Source organism: Otolemur garnettii, unplaced genomic scaffold (assembly GCF_000181295.1).
Source record: "Otolemur garnettii isolate 467f Iridium unplaced genomic scaffold, OtoGar3 scaffold00092, whole genome shotgun sequence".
Lineage (NCBI taxonomy): Eukaryota > Metazoa > Chordata > Mammalia > Primates > Galagidae > Otolemur > Otolemur garnettii.
The window spans coordinates 809,244-822,819 of record NW_003852487.1 but is presented as its reverse complement, the minus strand read 5'-3'; the positions used below and the strand labels follow the sequence as shown (position 1 = coordinate 822,819).

General features: G+C 48.2%; 1 protein-coding gene across 1 annotated transcript in view; it reads right to left on the bottom strand.

Annotated features, from left to right (window-relative positions):
- Positions 1 to 1,026: 1,026 nt before the first annotated feature.
- Positions 1,027 to 13,576, bottom strand: part of RNF216 (ring finger protein 216) — a 190,721-nt gene continuing 178,171 nt past the window's right edge. Inside the window, exons 17-18 of the mRNA XM_003795432.3 lie at positions 3,775 to 3,844; positions 1,027 to 3,138 (exon numbers count right to left, since the gene is read on the bottom strand). Of these exons, the coding sequence (XP_003795480.1) occupies positions 2,819 to 3,138; positions 3,775 to 3,844 (390 nt within the window). The 3' untranslated portion in view covers positions 1,027 to 2,818. The remainder of the gene's footprint in view (positions 3,139 to 3,774; positions 3,845 to 13,576) is intronic.

Sequence of the window (13,576 nt, the reverse complement as noted above, 5' to 3'; positions counted from 1 at the left end):
ATTATACAAGCTTTTTACACACAGTAGTTTAAACAGATTTAATCTATTTTTACTACCAGAAGGTAAAGAAAAAGTGTAATGAATTGCTTATTTTTTGCTATTTTTATACAAAGCGACAGATCATGCACATTTTTTTTCAGCTTTTAAATCTTTTGCTAAGTGCAAGACTAGATTCCTTTCTCCAGTTTTAAGGCAAGTAAAATGGGACTATCACTGGACAATCTCATCTCATGGGGGAGTGAGGCCTGTGGCGCAGAATGAAGGTGCCAACTGCCCCAGGGCCTCTTGAACCAGCCACTTGATCTCTGGGCCACTTGCTAGCTGGTCAGAGACGACCAGGCCCTTTTCTCTCCAGCCCTGTCACCAGTACAGGCAGGAGGGGCCCGAGGCCCAGGCTTCTGCCTCTGAACACTGGTGTCTGCAGAGTCGAGGTCATTCTGGCCACTTTGGGAGTCGGCTACCATGCTTGTGTGCAGCTCCTGAGGGCTGCCTGCACTCAGCTCAGGGATTGTTAGGAATCAGATGCCCTTGAAGGTGAAAGGCATCAGTTCCCTCCCTAAGGCTAAGTGAGGCCAGAAACAGCTAGAACTAAGACTGGGGCCTTAGGGACAACATCACTCAGGTCTCCCCTCTACCCTGCCAGGGCTGGGATCTGCCACACACCCAGGGCTGTTCTTGAAGCTGCCACAGAAACAGCCAGGTTTCTGCCCCTTGAAGGAGTCACATCCCAGGGGTGCAGGATGCAGCTGGACCAGCCCTGAGGGGAAACGCCTGGTGCCAGAGCTCTCTGTTCCCAGAGTCGCTCCCTAGGAAAGCCCAGGGAACTGGCATTTAAATTACATTAGAGTCCTGTCACTGCCCCATGGAGCCCGCCTTTCCAAGGCACTGTCATTCAGGCTAATAGCAAAGTTCAGGCAGCCTAACAGGAGGGGCTCTAGGGCAGTGGCTGCAATCCCCAGCCCATGCCTGGGTGACCACTTGTCTTCAAAGCCTGCATCCTGAGGAAAGGCAGAAAGAACGGGCATCTAAAACATTTTTTCCACTTCAATCCTTGAAATACCTCTGAGGAGCCACCAGTGGTATGATAGTGCCCACTTCATGACACCCTGGATGGCAGAGCCTGCTGAGGGCCCACACAGCATAGCCCAAAGGCACTGGGCACAGCCATGTCTTTGAGGTCTGTGTACTCCCACCCTCCCAGAACCCCATGGCAACAGGACAAGGAAGTGTCCTCCAACATTGGAGGACAAAGTGACATCTGCAGCTCACTCTAGCTGGGCAGTTAGCAGCTTCAGGCCTCTGCAGGGCAAAGAGGCTGGTGTCACGCTGCAGGTACAGCCAGAGACCTGGACCAGACATGAAGGAAGGTGGCTGGGAATGTGGTAGGCAGGCTGGCTGAGCTCTCATCTGACCTGGGGGCATAGGACAGCTGCCCTCATCCCCCAGCGGCCAGGCTATCACCCTCTACCTACCTCTTCCACCAACCACTGAAAAAATACACAGGAAGAAGCAAGGAGCTGGGCTTTGCCACCACAGGGTGCAGCACAGCTAGCAGGCTAGTAGTGCCTTGGGTGGACACCCAGCCAGGTGGCATCTGGGGTTATCTACCCTCCAGGGAAACCCACTCCTTCCCCCAAAAACCTTGGGGGTGAAACTGTCATCACCTGGTCAGTGCAGGAACGTCTCGTCTCCTCTAGCAATGGGACTACCTATTACGATGGTTGGGCCTCTCCCAGCTACCCCAAGATCTTTTGTTTGGCCAAAGTTTCAGAACTATCCAGCCTTTAGCAGCTGCCTGGCCTGGGTAACTGATTTCTCAGTTTGACTTTCTAGAAATTCAAGTAGGCCACGGAAAACTGGATAAATTCAGAGTAAACAGGAACAAACATTTTAGATAAATGACAGAACACAACACACCACAAGATGGTTCTCTACTGCTTTTTGATCTAAACAGGCCTTAAAAGAGAAGAGAGGCCTCCTGAATGGTCACCACTGTGGTACCTGGGCATGGATGTAAGGGATAGTGTCTTGCCCTCTTGACACTGTGCAATGTCCCAAGGGGCCACAGTGCACAGCTTGGCCCATGGGACTTGCCAGACTCATGGATGGCTCTGCTACCTCTTCTCCGGACTAACCCTAAGTTCCCCTTTGATGCCTCCTAGCATGAGCGTCTGGGCCTCAAAAGCAGTGCTTACAGCTCTCTGACCTATGACTATGCCGTAACACAGAGCACAAGGGTTTACTCTTGATGGGCCCCAGGCATGGGTGGCGGTGCCGATCTCTCAGTTCTCTCCAAACTCCACTATTTGCTACTGCATCTTTATTATGGATCTGTTGGTGCAGTGGGAAAGGAGGCCTGTGTGGTTTTTAATTCTGAGGATTCTTCTGTTATTTGCTTGGGGAGCAGAAATGGAGGCAAATCATTTTCTCTTTGTCTTTTTCTGCAGGGATTTGAGTGACACGGCAGAGATAGGGCCACTGCATTGGTTGCTGAGATGGCAGACCTCTTCAGGAAGAGGGTTTTGCTGCCCTTTTATCTCTGGCTGAGTGAGACTGAGATCGATCCCAGTACAAGCACCTGGACAGCCACCAGCTTATGGCCACCCTTTAAGGAGCAGTGGCCCTTTCTGGGAGGCTGGGAGTACACCAACCTATCCTCCGGAAAGCCAAACCCTCTACCTCTCCTTGGAAGGCATTAGTGATGCTATCGGCCCAGGGGGTGTGGGGCAAGTCCTATATCCTACAACCTGCCCACACGGGCTCCATGACCGCCTGGTTGGGACTCTGGGGGGTGGGGATCAGGCAGGGCTCTGGGCCATCAAAAGCGATGCCGTGGCTGGGGGCCAAAGTGCATAGGCAGGTTGTGCTCCAGGGGCATGTGGACAGGGCCAAAGTCGTAGTTGACCCGTACGTTGGGCAGAGGGGGCACATAGGGTGCTGGGATGGGACCTATGTTGAGGGGGAAATTGTTGAACATGGGTCTGACGGGTGGCAGGGGGAAAGGTGGGTGCACGAAGGCGTAGGGAGGCATCTGTGGCTGGTGTAGGTTCTGTGGGACAGGCCTTGGGAGGACTTCTACTCTTTGCACCTTCTCGGGAGGCTTCTCCAGTGGGGGACCGATGCGTTTGAAGGTGTTCTCTGAAAGGGAGATGGGATGCTGTTGAAAAAAATGGGTTAGACCAACTTCACTGGAACTAGGCTGGGATGAGGCACACACCCACCCTGGTCTTGTCTTACAGAGCTGGAGGGAATCAAGGGGAGTTGGGATGGGTGGGGGTGACTTAGGACCTGCAGCACACTCACCTCTGAATACAGGAGGGGTGGCGCCCCAAGGGTGATTAAACCTATCATGAAACCTATGCCCACCCCCAACTCCACTATAAGAAACCAAGGACAAAACTGTACTTCCCCAAGACTGTCATGTCTACAGTGGTGGCCTGGAAAAGCAGCCTGTCCTCACTCACCCACACAGGGCCACCTTAGCACCTCCACCCCACTCCTTTGTTAACCTTGAAAGGGCCAGTGTGGGCCTACTGCCTCCTTGGTCAAGTTCAGCTTCTGTTTGTTTCCTGAGTGCAAACCTGCCCCTTAGGACTTCCTCATCAAGGAGATACCAAATCATATCCAAGACTTTGATAGCAGTAGGCTGTGAGTGGACACCTGAGGGGCAGTACCCCCCCCCCCCTGGGCTGTGGCAAGGGCCAGCAGCGAGAGCCTCCATGTGGCTCTGGGCCGCAGGGAGGACTGTCACTCTGTTGCACAGGGATCTCTTGCCTCCATTCTTTCTTTTCTGTTCCTCTTCAGCCTCCTTCTGGATTTCCTCAATGAGTTTCTCATCATCCTCCTAAAATAAAAGCAATGAGAAGGTTGAGTGTATAGCTTCATGCAGCACTAAGGCCCCTGGGTACATAGGTGAGGCTGCCTACTGCTGACCAGCAGTGATGTAAGCCAGAAACCTGCTGCCAGCCAGTGGGGTTTTGGGCTTATATCCCCTCACTCCTATGTCCCCAAGAATCTTCTTCCTTCATCAACTGGATGGTATTCCACAAGAATTTTGGGGTAGGGAGTAAGGAGTGCAGAGATCCTGCTGTCTACTAAGTAGCTTGGGGGAGGCAGGTGGTACAGGTGGGTCTGGTATGAGAAATCTTGACTACCAAGTCCATAAACTCTTGAGCACAGCAGCCCCCTGTGCAGGGCCCAGGGAAGTCTTGCTGATGCGCTGAGCTGAGCTGGACCCTTCATGGTCCTGAAACCAGCCTGTGGCTTCTGGATAGGTGGGAAGTTGGATATCAGGAAAAGTAGGGTGGGTATAGCAGTTTATGGAGCCCCTCTAAGACCTTGCTGTTTTTTCTTCCCAAACTCAATACTTGGTGGGCCTGAAATAATAAATGGAATTCCATCTTAGCCCAGTTATGGAGAGGAAGCAGAGGTGCTTTCAATGCAGGCAGCCGTTTGGTCCATTTTGTTGTAAGACCAAAAGCTCGATGGACAGAAAAATCCCAAGAGGGTGCATTTTCTTCCTGGTTGGCTGCAGGGCTGCAGATGGCAGTCTCCTACTTAGAGCAGAAGCCAGGCACGGCTGCAGAGGGCCGCAGGTCAAAGGAGTGGCCCCGAGAGGGTTGAAGCTCCATAAGGAGCAGAGCAGGACACCACAGCAAACACCGGATGCACCGACTGCATTGAAATAGCCCAAGTGAGTGACAAGGCTGAGTGCAGGAAGGGGCTCTGTTCCCTGGGGTCCCCTATGAGACAGATTAAAAGCAGCCAAAATGGGGAAGTGTGAGGAGAGGCAGTGGTCCCCAATGGGGAGGATGAGCAAGCCTTGGCAATACAGTAAGTTCTAACGGAAACATGCTCATTTCCCCAGACAAGGCATTGAGCCTAACCATCTGGCTGATTGCTCTGCTTTGGGCTGGAAAAGTATCAGTGACATTACTAGATGTATCTGGATTATTTATGCTGATCTGAGGACACCTGTGGAACTTCTAAAGATTGTGCACAGAGGGCTAGAGTAGGGCACATGAACTGGAAAGAACAGTCCTTGGCCTGGCAGAGGCTGGCCACGTCATCCAATGGAGGAGCAATGGACAGTTTGCACACTTACTTAGTAGGTTATTAATGTCATAGCCAAGATAATAATTAGCGATTCATGCACATTCATGCACCTCAATGATTCTGGAGTCAGGAATTTTGTTTGATAAACGTTTACTGAATGCCTACCCTGAGCTAGACACTGTTCTAAGCTCGCTGGTTAAACTCTGGATCAACAATGAAACAGAAAGTTACACAGATAGAATGAGTATGTAGTTAGTTATTTAACACATTCCATTCTCTCAGTTTGGTAGATAAAAGAATTTTAGGGCTCAGTGCTTGTGGCTCAAGCGGCTAAGGCGCCAGCCACATACACCTGAGCTGGTAGGTTCGAATCTAGCCTGGACCCACCAAACGACAATGATGGCTACAACCAAAAAACAGCCAGGCGTTGTAGCAGGCGCCTGCAGTCCCAGCTACTTGGGAGGCAGAGGCAGGAGAATCGCATGAGCCCAGGAGTTGGAGGTTGCTGTGAGTTGTGATGCCACTGCACTCTACCCAGGGTGACAGCTTGAAGCTCTGTTTTAAAAAAAAAAAAAATTAGAATAGAGTCCCTGGAGACTGTGGGCTCTGTTGGCAACAGTGGGCAACCTCATTAAATTTTTTAGTGTTCTTCAGACCTTAGATGCCAAGTCAAGGGTGTGGACTAAAAGGTCCCATAACCCTCTCACTAACCTTGGCATTTGCAAATTCTACCATACACCCAAGTCTTTTAAGCAGCAGGAGCCACACCTGGCCATGTGTTCTGAGCAAGGCATGGGGAAGAGGAGAAAGGTCAAGCTCCCCCCATCTATTTCAGAAGTTGTAAAATGCTCATGTACTCGGCAGGATCCTCTCTCTGGGAGGAATCCTGTGGGCACTGTGGCTATCTTCTAGGTAATGCACAAAAACCGCAAGACATGGTCATCTGGACTCTTATGGGAACACTCCACAGGGGAATTTTCTACCCTACAAAGTAATCACTGAACAGATTAACACCAAGACCTTCAGTAACTCAACAGGGCCTGATGGACAGTTTGAAGATAAATTCTGTGAACTGTCTAGATTAGGAGCCAGTGAATCCCTTCATTTTGAAGCCAGTGTCAGATCTAGGAAAAAAAGACTAAAATAAAAATAGTAAAGGAAAATGATGAAGAAAACTGGGACATAAGAGAGTAGTGGGGGCTCAGTGCCTGTAGCTCAAGTGGCTAAGGTGCTGGCCATGTACACTGGAGCTGGTGGGTTCGAATCTAGCCCAGACCTGCCAAACAACAATGACAAGTATAACCAAAAAATAGCCGGGCGTTGTGGTGGACACCTGTAGTCCCAGCTACTTGGGAGGCTGAGGCAAGAGGATCACTTGAACCTAAGAGTTTGAGGTTGCTGTGAGCAGAGACTCCATAGCACTCTACCCAGGGTGACAGCTTGAGACTCTGTCTCAAAAAAAAAAAAAAAAAGAGTAGTGGGTCCACTGTCCCAGCCAAATGACCTTGGCAAGCTCCTAGATACCCATTTCTGTGTCTTAGAGGCTCATCTGTAAGACAGCTGCTGCAGGGATTGAATGAGCTAAAGGAAAGGATGTAGCACAAACTAAGTGCTCATTACCAGGGTACAAAAAAACTGAAAAATGGCAGGGTTGAAGATTTTAGAAATATGGAAGGTGGCACACATTGAGAGATGACCCCGAGATTTCTTTTAGTGGTTTCTTCGTGGAAGCAGTAAGATAGGCCTTCTGACCCTGGTCCCTTAGTAATCGTTACGATTAGCACAACATCACCATTTCCTCCTGACCTCTACCATGTCACCTACATATGGGGGCACTTAAAGCATCCAAAGACACAAGAAGTCTAAGAAATTGTCCCAACTTCCTTGGCATATGGAAACTGAGGTCCCAAGAAAGCAACTTGTTCAAAGTTAAGTCTAGTTGGTGGTGCTTCACATAGTCCACAAAGTGATTCAAACAGTTCTGGAGAAAATCCACAGAAAGGATGGCTTGAAAGTTCCGGTCATTTTTTTTTTTTTTTTTGACACAGAGTCTCACTATGTCACCCTCAGTAGAGTGCTGTGGTCTCATAGCTCACAGCAACCTTATACTTTTGGACTAAAGTGATTCTCTTGCCTCAGCCTTCCAAGTAGGTGGGACTACAGGCGCCCGCCACAATGCCCAGCTGTTTTTTTTTTTGTTATTATTGTAGTTGTCATTGTTGTTTAGCAGGCCCGGGTCGGGCTTGAACCTGCCGGCTTCAGTGTATGTGGCCAGCACCCTACTCACTGAGCTATGGGTGCCGAGCCAGAAGGTTTCCATCATTGATACTTAATTTGATCTGGAAATTGTGGGGGTGGGGGATATTCATTCTTTCACTCAGACATACGTTCTGAGTCCTTACCAAGCATTGGGAATGGTATGGGATGCTGGAAACACAGCAAAGAATGAGGCAGACCCTGGCACCTCTCTAAATGGAGCTAACATTTCTGTACTATGGCCAGTTTTGATGGCATTCCACTTTGTAATTCTACATGGATAATTTCACAGTATTAATCCACTCTTTTCCTTGGACTCTCTCATGACATTTCTGTCAGGATTAAATGAACAAGAGGGACAAGAGAGGCTTTCCCTTTTGAGTGGAAGATCCCAAGCCCCTTGTAGCACTACCAAGGGTAGGTACATGCAGGTCACCTGCCTGCTTTTATTTTTTTAGAGACAGAGTCTCACTTTGTCACCCTTGGTAGAGTGCCGTGACGCCGCAGCTCACAGTAACCTCCAGCTCTTGGGCTTAGGCGATTCTCTTGCCTCAGCCTCCCAAGTAGCTGGGACTACAGGCCCCCACCACAACGCCCGGCTATTTTTTTGTTGCAGTTTGGCCGGGGCTGGGTTTGAACCCACCACCCTCAGTATATGGGGCCAGCGTGCTACTCACTGAGCCACAGGCGCCGCCCACCTGCCTGCTTTTAATACTAAGCTAAATACTAAAGTCAAATGCTCCTGAATAGGCTCGGTGCCTGTGGCTCAAGCTGCTAAGGCACCAGCCACATACACCTAAGGTGCTAGCCATGTACACTGGAGCTGGCAGGTTCGAATCCAGCCTGGGCCTGCCAAACAACGATGGCTGCAACCAAAAAATAGCCCGGCATTGTGGCAGGCACCTGTAGTCCCAGCTACTTAGGAGGCAGAGGCAGGAAAATTACTTGAGCCCAGAGTTGGAGGTTGCTGTGAGCTGTAATGGCACAGCACTCTCCCCAGGGCGACAGCTTGAGGCTCTGTCTCAAAAAAAAAAAAAAATGCTCCTGAATAAATCCAACTTACTCCCTTAGGAAGGTCTAAGGAACTTGTACAGGTGAGTTTGAGTCCAGCTCCCTGGTATACATCTACTAGCATCTGGAGGACAGAGCAGTGGGGTCCCCTGCTGCCATAATCTCAGCTCACCATGCCATTCAGAATTCTTTCTGGAGAGGAGGAGAGAGCCTCAGTGTTCTGAGGACATGCATGTCCCCCATCTTTTAAGGAGAGCCATCCCAGAGCCTTTCTTCTGATTCCTTCCTTTGCTCTGATCACTCTCCTGATTTGGTCATTGGATTCAAGACCATTTATCTTTAAACCCCTGTCTCAGAAGTTAAGCAGTGCCGTTGGAGTCCAAAGACAGCCGGGTGCTTCAACAGGAAATGTTGGGGCTCAATTATTCTGAGCTATGATTTTACCAAAGATCATATAAGTCAGTTATACCTAGAATATGGGGTAGATGTTTCAGATTTCAACTCTCTTTAACTGGTTGAAGTCATAGGACGCTGCATTTAGCAACGTTACTTTTAGCCCTGATGTCAGAGTATAAGGATTCTTAATTTGGGGTCGAAGTTCCTTTTACAAGAAGTTTCCCTAACTTTCACTTGAAACTCCTTAAGTCTAGAGAAAAGACAGACTGAATTATACACCTAAAAATGGCAGGCCAGGTACAGTGGCTCATGCTCATAGTCCCAGCACTTTAGGACTGAGGCAGGAGGATCACTTGAGTCCAAGAGTTTGAGGTTGCTGTGAAATCTCCTGCACTCCAGCCTAGATGAGAGCTCAAAAAAAAAAAAAAAAAAAATGCAAGTTTTATCTCACGCTTTACTGCAATTAAAAATATTAAACAAAAGAGGAAGAGGCAGCTTTAGGATCCAATTACTATTACCCTGTGGAGAGGGACACCTATAAAAAGGCCACGTTACAGGCTTCAGACTGCTGAAATGCGGGCACAACAGAAGGAAGGTGAGCGCTGAGGGTGCTAAGCTGCATATTACGGGATAACAGTCCTTCTGCCCACTCTGGGTTGAGTGGACAGGAAGCCCCACTGGCTGGACTGCCAAAGACTAAGGCACCAAACTGATCTTAAGCAGCACTGGCTTTTTCACAGAAGCAGCTGGTGTGATGGGGAGAACTACAGCTCTGGGGCTCCAGCTTTACCCCCACTGCCCAGTCTGGACCCGCTTGGAGTCCATCTATCCTGAAAACAAGGTTGTTACTGTGAACAGCAGTGGCCTCTTTTATGAAGTGGCCAGCAGTAGCATTAGTTAACAGTGAGAGCTCATTATGTGCCAACCCCTGTTCTAAGCATCTCATATAGATTTAAACTTCACAACAGCTCTGTGAGTCAGGTACTATTAATTAATTGCCATAGTACAGATGAGGAATCTGCAGCACAGTGAGATTCTGATCCAGGCAGTCTATTCTCAAAGCCTGCGCTCTTTTCTTTTTCTTTTTTAAGAGATGGGGTATTAGGCCAGGTGTGGTGGCTCAGACCTATAATTCTAGCACTCTGGGAGGCCTAGGTGGGTAGAATGCTTGGGTTCAGGAGTTTGAGACCAGCCTGACCAAGAGTGAGACCCTGTCTCTCAGACACCCATTGTGGTGGGTACCTGTGGTTCTAGCTACTTGGGAGGCTAAGGCAAGAGAATCACTTGATCCCAAGAGTTTGAGGTTGCTGTGAGCTATAACACCATAGTACTCTACTCAAGGTGACAAAATGAGACTCTGCCTCAAAAAAAAAAAAGATGAGGTCTTGCCATGTTCCCAGGCTGCTCTCAGACACTTGGCCTCAATTGATTCTCCTGCCTCAGCCTCCCAAAGTGCTAAGATTATAGCTATAAGCCACTGCCTGAGCTCTTAACCACATAAACCCCTGATTTCTGAAATGGAGTTTCTGGTGAGTGTGACTGGAGAACTCTGCCTCCCTGCCCTATGCACTGTATCAGAGGTCATTATTTTAAGGTTCTGTTTTGTTCTAGAAAAAGCACATCTTACCCTCCTTGAAATATAAGGAAGTTCTTTCTCTTTGGGATGAGTAGAATTCTGAAACTTCATTTCTCCACTAAATATAAGAATAGGGTGGCGTCTCTGGCTCAAAGGAGTAGGGCGTCAGCCCCATATACTGGAGGTGGTAGGTTCAAACCCAGCCCTGGCCAAAAATAGCAAAAAAAAAAGTAATAGGACAAAACAAAAGACCTCTACTCAAGGAGATGAAGAGCCAATAAAGTAGAGAAAGAAGTCACACCCCTTGGACATTTTAAGGGAATTTAAAGCCTTATTTTCTTGGGCTTTGCTCACCCAGAGACAAATGTGGTATCCCTTAAAACAGCGGTTCTCAACCTGTGGGTCGTGATACCTTTGTAACAACGAAAATACATCACGGCATTAAGAAGGTTGAGGACTACTGCCTTAAAACAACCCATCTGTTACTCTCCAACTGATAGTTTCCTGGCACTTGACCTTTGGGGATAAAAGCCAGTAGATTCTGCTCATCTAGAGAGGGCTCAGGAGCTCAGGGAACCCCACAAACTTCACCTCTTAATTCAGAAACCTCAGCTGCAGACCAGGTCTACCACTGAGGAAAATGGCTTTAATGTTGCACTTGGTAACTAAGTCTCCTATAGCCTCTGACCAGCATGCTCTTCTCACAGCTGCTGTTTTGGACCATATTAAGGATAGACATCAACACTTTTTAAGATTTCTTTGCCTGACATGTTTTCGCATAAGGGTATCAAGTTACAGAGTACCATAGAGGTTACTGAATTTTCCTTCTGCCCTCTTCAAACCAGGGATTTTATTCTCACACACATTAAAGAAAAAAAAAAAAAGCTCAGGTTGGGTGAGGTGACTCATACCTGTAATCCTAATACTCTGGTAGGTTGAGGTGGAAGGATCCCTTAAGGTCAGCAGTTGGAGCCCAGGCCTAAGCAAGAAGGAGATTCCATTTCTACTAGAAATAGAAAAATTAGCTGGGCCTGGTCGTGCATGTCTATAGTCTCAGCTACTTGGGAGGCTGAGGTAGGAGAGTCCCTTGAGTCCAGGAATTTGAGGTTGCTATGAACAGGTACTCTAGTCCAAGGCAACAGAGTGAGACTCTGTCTTTTAAAAAAAAAAATCATTTTATTTCTCTTCTAATGATTATATCCATTAAAACAACCTTGGAAAAAGTTTAACAGAACACCACAAGTAGGAAAAAAAATCACTCATAATTTCTCACCAGAGATAAATTCTAGGAACATTATGATAAATTTCCCATTTTTGAATCCACTGAAATTCCACTCTAGAATGCCAGGGTCATGCTCAGCACCTCTGAGGTATCTCTCCTCTCACAAACAGCCACGCTCCACAGGTTGGCAGGGATGTTACACTAGGGGATACTAGGGATCTGGGGAGGCAGAGCAGTGCTGGAAACCCCTCCAAGGGAGCAGTGAAGTGGAATGGCACAGGAGGTCTAGGCTTCTAAGCCCAGAGTGGTAGGGCAGTTCCCTATGCTGCCAAGCCTCAGGCTGGGCTGTCAGGCTGTGCCCTTAGCAGGGATAGGGGCTAATTTGAATCTGCTTGAGACTGGAATCCCCTTAGTGCCCTGTGTGGCCAGTGGAGGAACTTTGGGAAGAACAGCATGCTGGTGTCTGTACTTATTGCCATGGCCCTCCTGACAAGACTGTGCTGATGGCCCTCAGGGCTGCATAGCCTATTTAGCCTTGAGCAGAGGCTATTCCATCCAAGGATCCAGAAGGCCCAGATGAATTCTCTTTTCTGTCCTTGTTCAGGCCCCACCTAATCACAGTGAGATCGGCTCCATAGAATGTTTCCTTCTCATGAGCAAGGCTGGGCTGAAGATGAGGTAACAGATGCCAGTCAGCATCTGAGATATCCTAAGATCACACCAGGGTCTCAAAAGACAAAGTGTAATGATGCTACCCATAGCCACTCTAAGAGAGGGACCCATAAACCAGCACTAAATTCCACAAGGACCATAATGGAAGCATGCAAAGTCCCCACATGCAGCTTCAAGGGCGAAAAAGATCAAAGAGGGATGTGAAATGGAGACTTTCCTCATTAGCAGATCTGCAAGAGCACTTTATTTATTTTTTTGAGACAGAGTCTCATTATGTCACCCTCGGTAGAGTGCTGTGGTGTCATAGCTCACAGCAATCTCAAACTCTTGGGCTTAAGCGATTCTCTTGACTCAGCCTCCCAAGTAGCTAGGAGTACAGGTGCCTGCCATAGTGCCTGGCTATTTTTTGGTTATAGTTGTTGTTGTATGGCAGGCCTGGGCTCAGTTTGAACCCGCCAGGTCTGGTGTATATGGCTGGTGCCCTAGCCACTAAGCTACAGGCGCTGAGCTGGGAAGAGCACTTTAAATAAAGAAATAAGAGAACTGCATCTTAACAGGGAAGTTTTATTTCCTTTCCTTGAATTCCTTTAGCTCAGCAGGATACAGAAAGTTCTGGGTCTGATACAGAAGACTCTGGCAGCCTGCTTGCTCCAGGCTGTAAGCTTCATAGGTGAAGTGGAGGGAGAAATCACAAGATAGGTTTTAATTAAGAAGGGAAAAGCACCCCCTAACTGTCCCTCAACAGCAAAGCCTCACAGCTCTGTCCACACAGCATAGACTGGATAGGAAAAAATGAAGAGAAACTATAAGGGGCTAAAAAGGGGAAAAGAGTGTTTCCATAAATCAGATATTAACAGTAATTACCAGCCACAGCCCGATGGTTCCCAAAATATATCTTTGAGCACTTGGCACAAAGCTGCTCTTGCCAAAGACTTTATTTTTTTATTTTTTTGCCAAAGACTTTAAAAGTCCTTTTGAACCTGTTTTTCTGACATCCCTCTTCACCAGGGTTGGCTGTCCACTTGCCTGCAGATCAGCTTCCTATGACCACAAGGAAGGTTGGGTGACTTCATTTAACTTTCTCTCTTCTTAGAATGGTGATCAGGAATTGCAAGTCAACTACTGCTTTCCTTCTTGTGATTCCGAGGGTGGGGGTGGGGCTGGGATATGGGTCATGTGTGGCTACAGCTGTTGTTAATAAACTTGCAAGATTTCATGAAAGGCTTCCAAAAAGCTGAAGGTTTAGTTTTAAATTATTCCCAGATCAGCTGCAGATCGCCTGAGCAATAGCAAGCCCTACTCCCCACCCCTAGCTGTCCCCTGCAACAGGAAATTAGGGGGAGGGGGAAGCCCAGCATGGAGGCACATGCCATGCAGCTGTGGCCAGG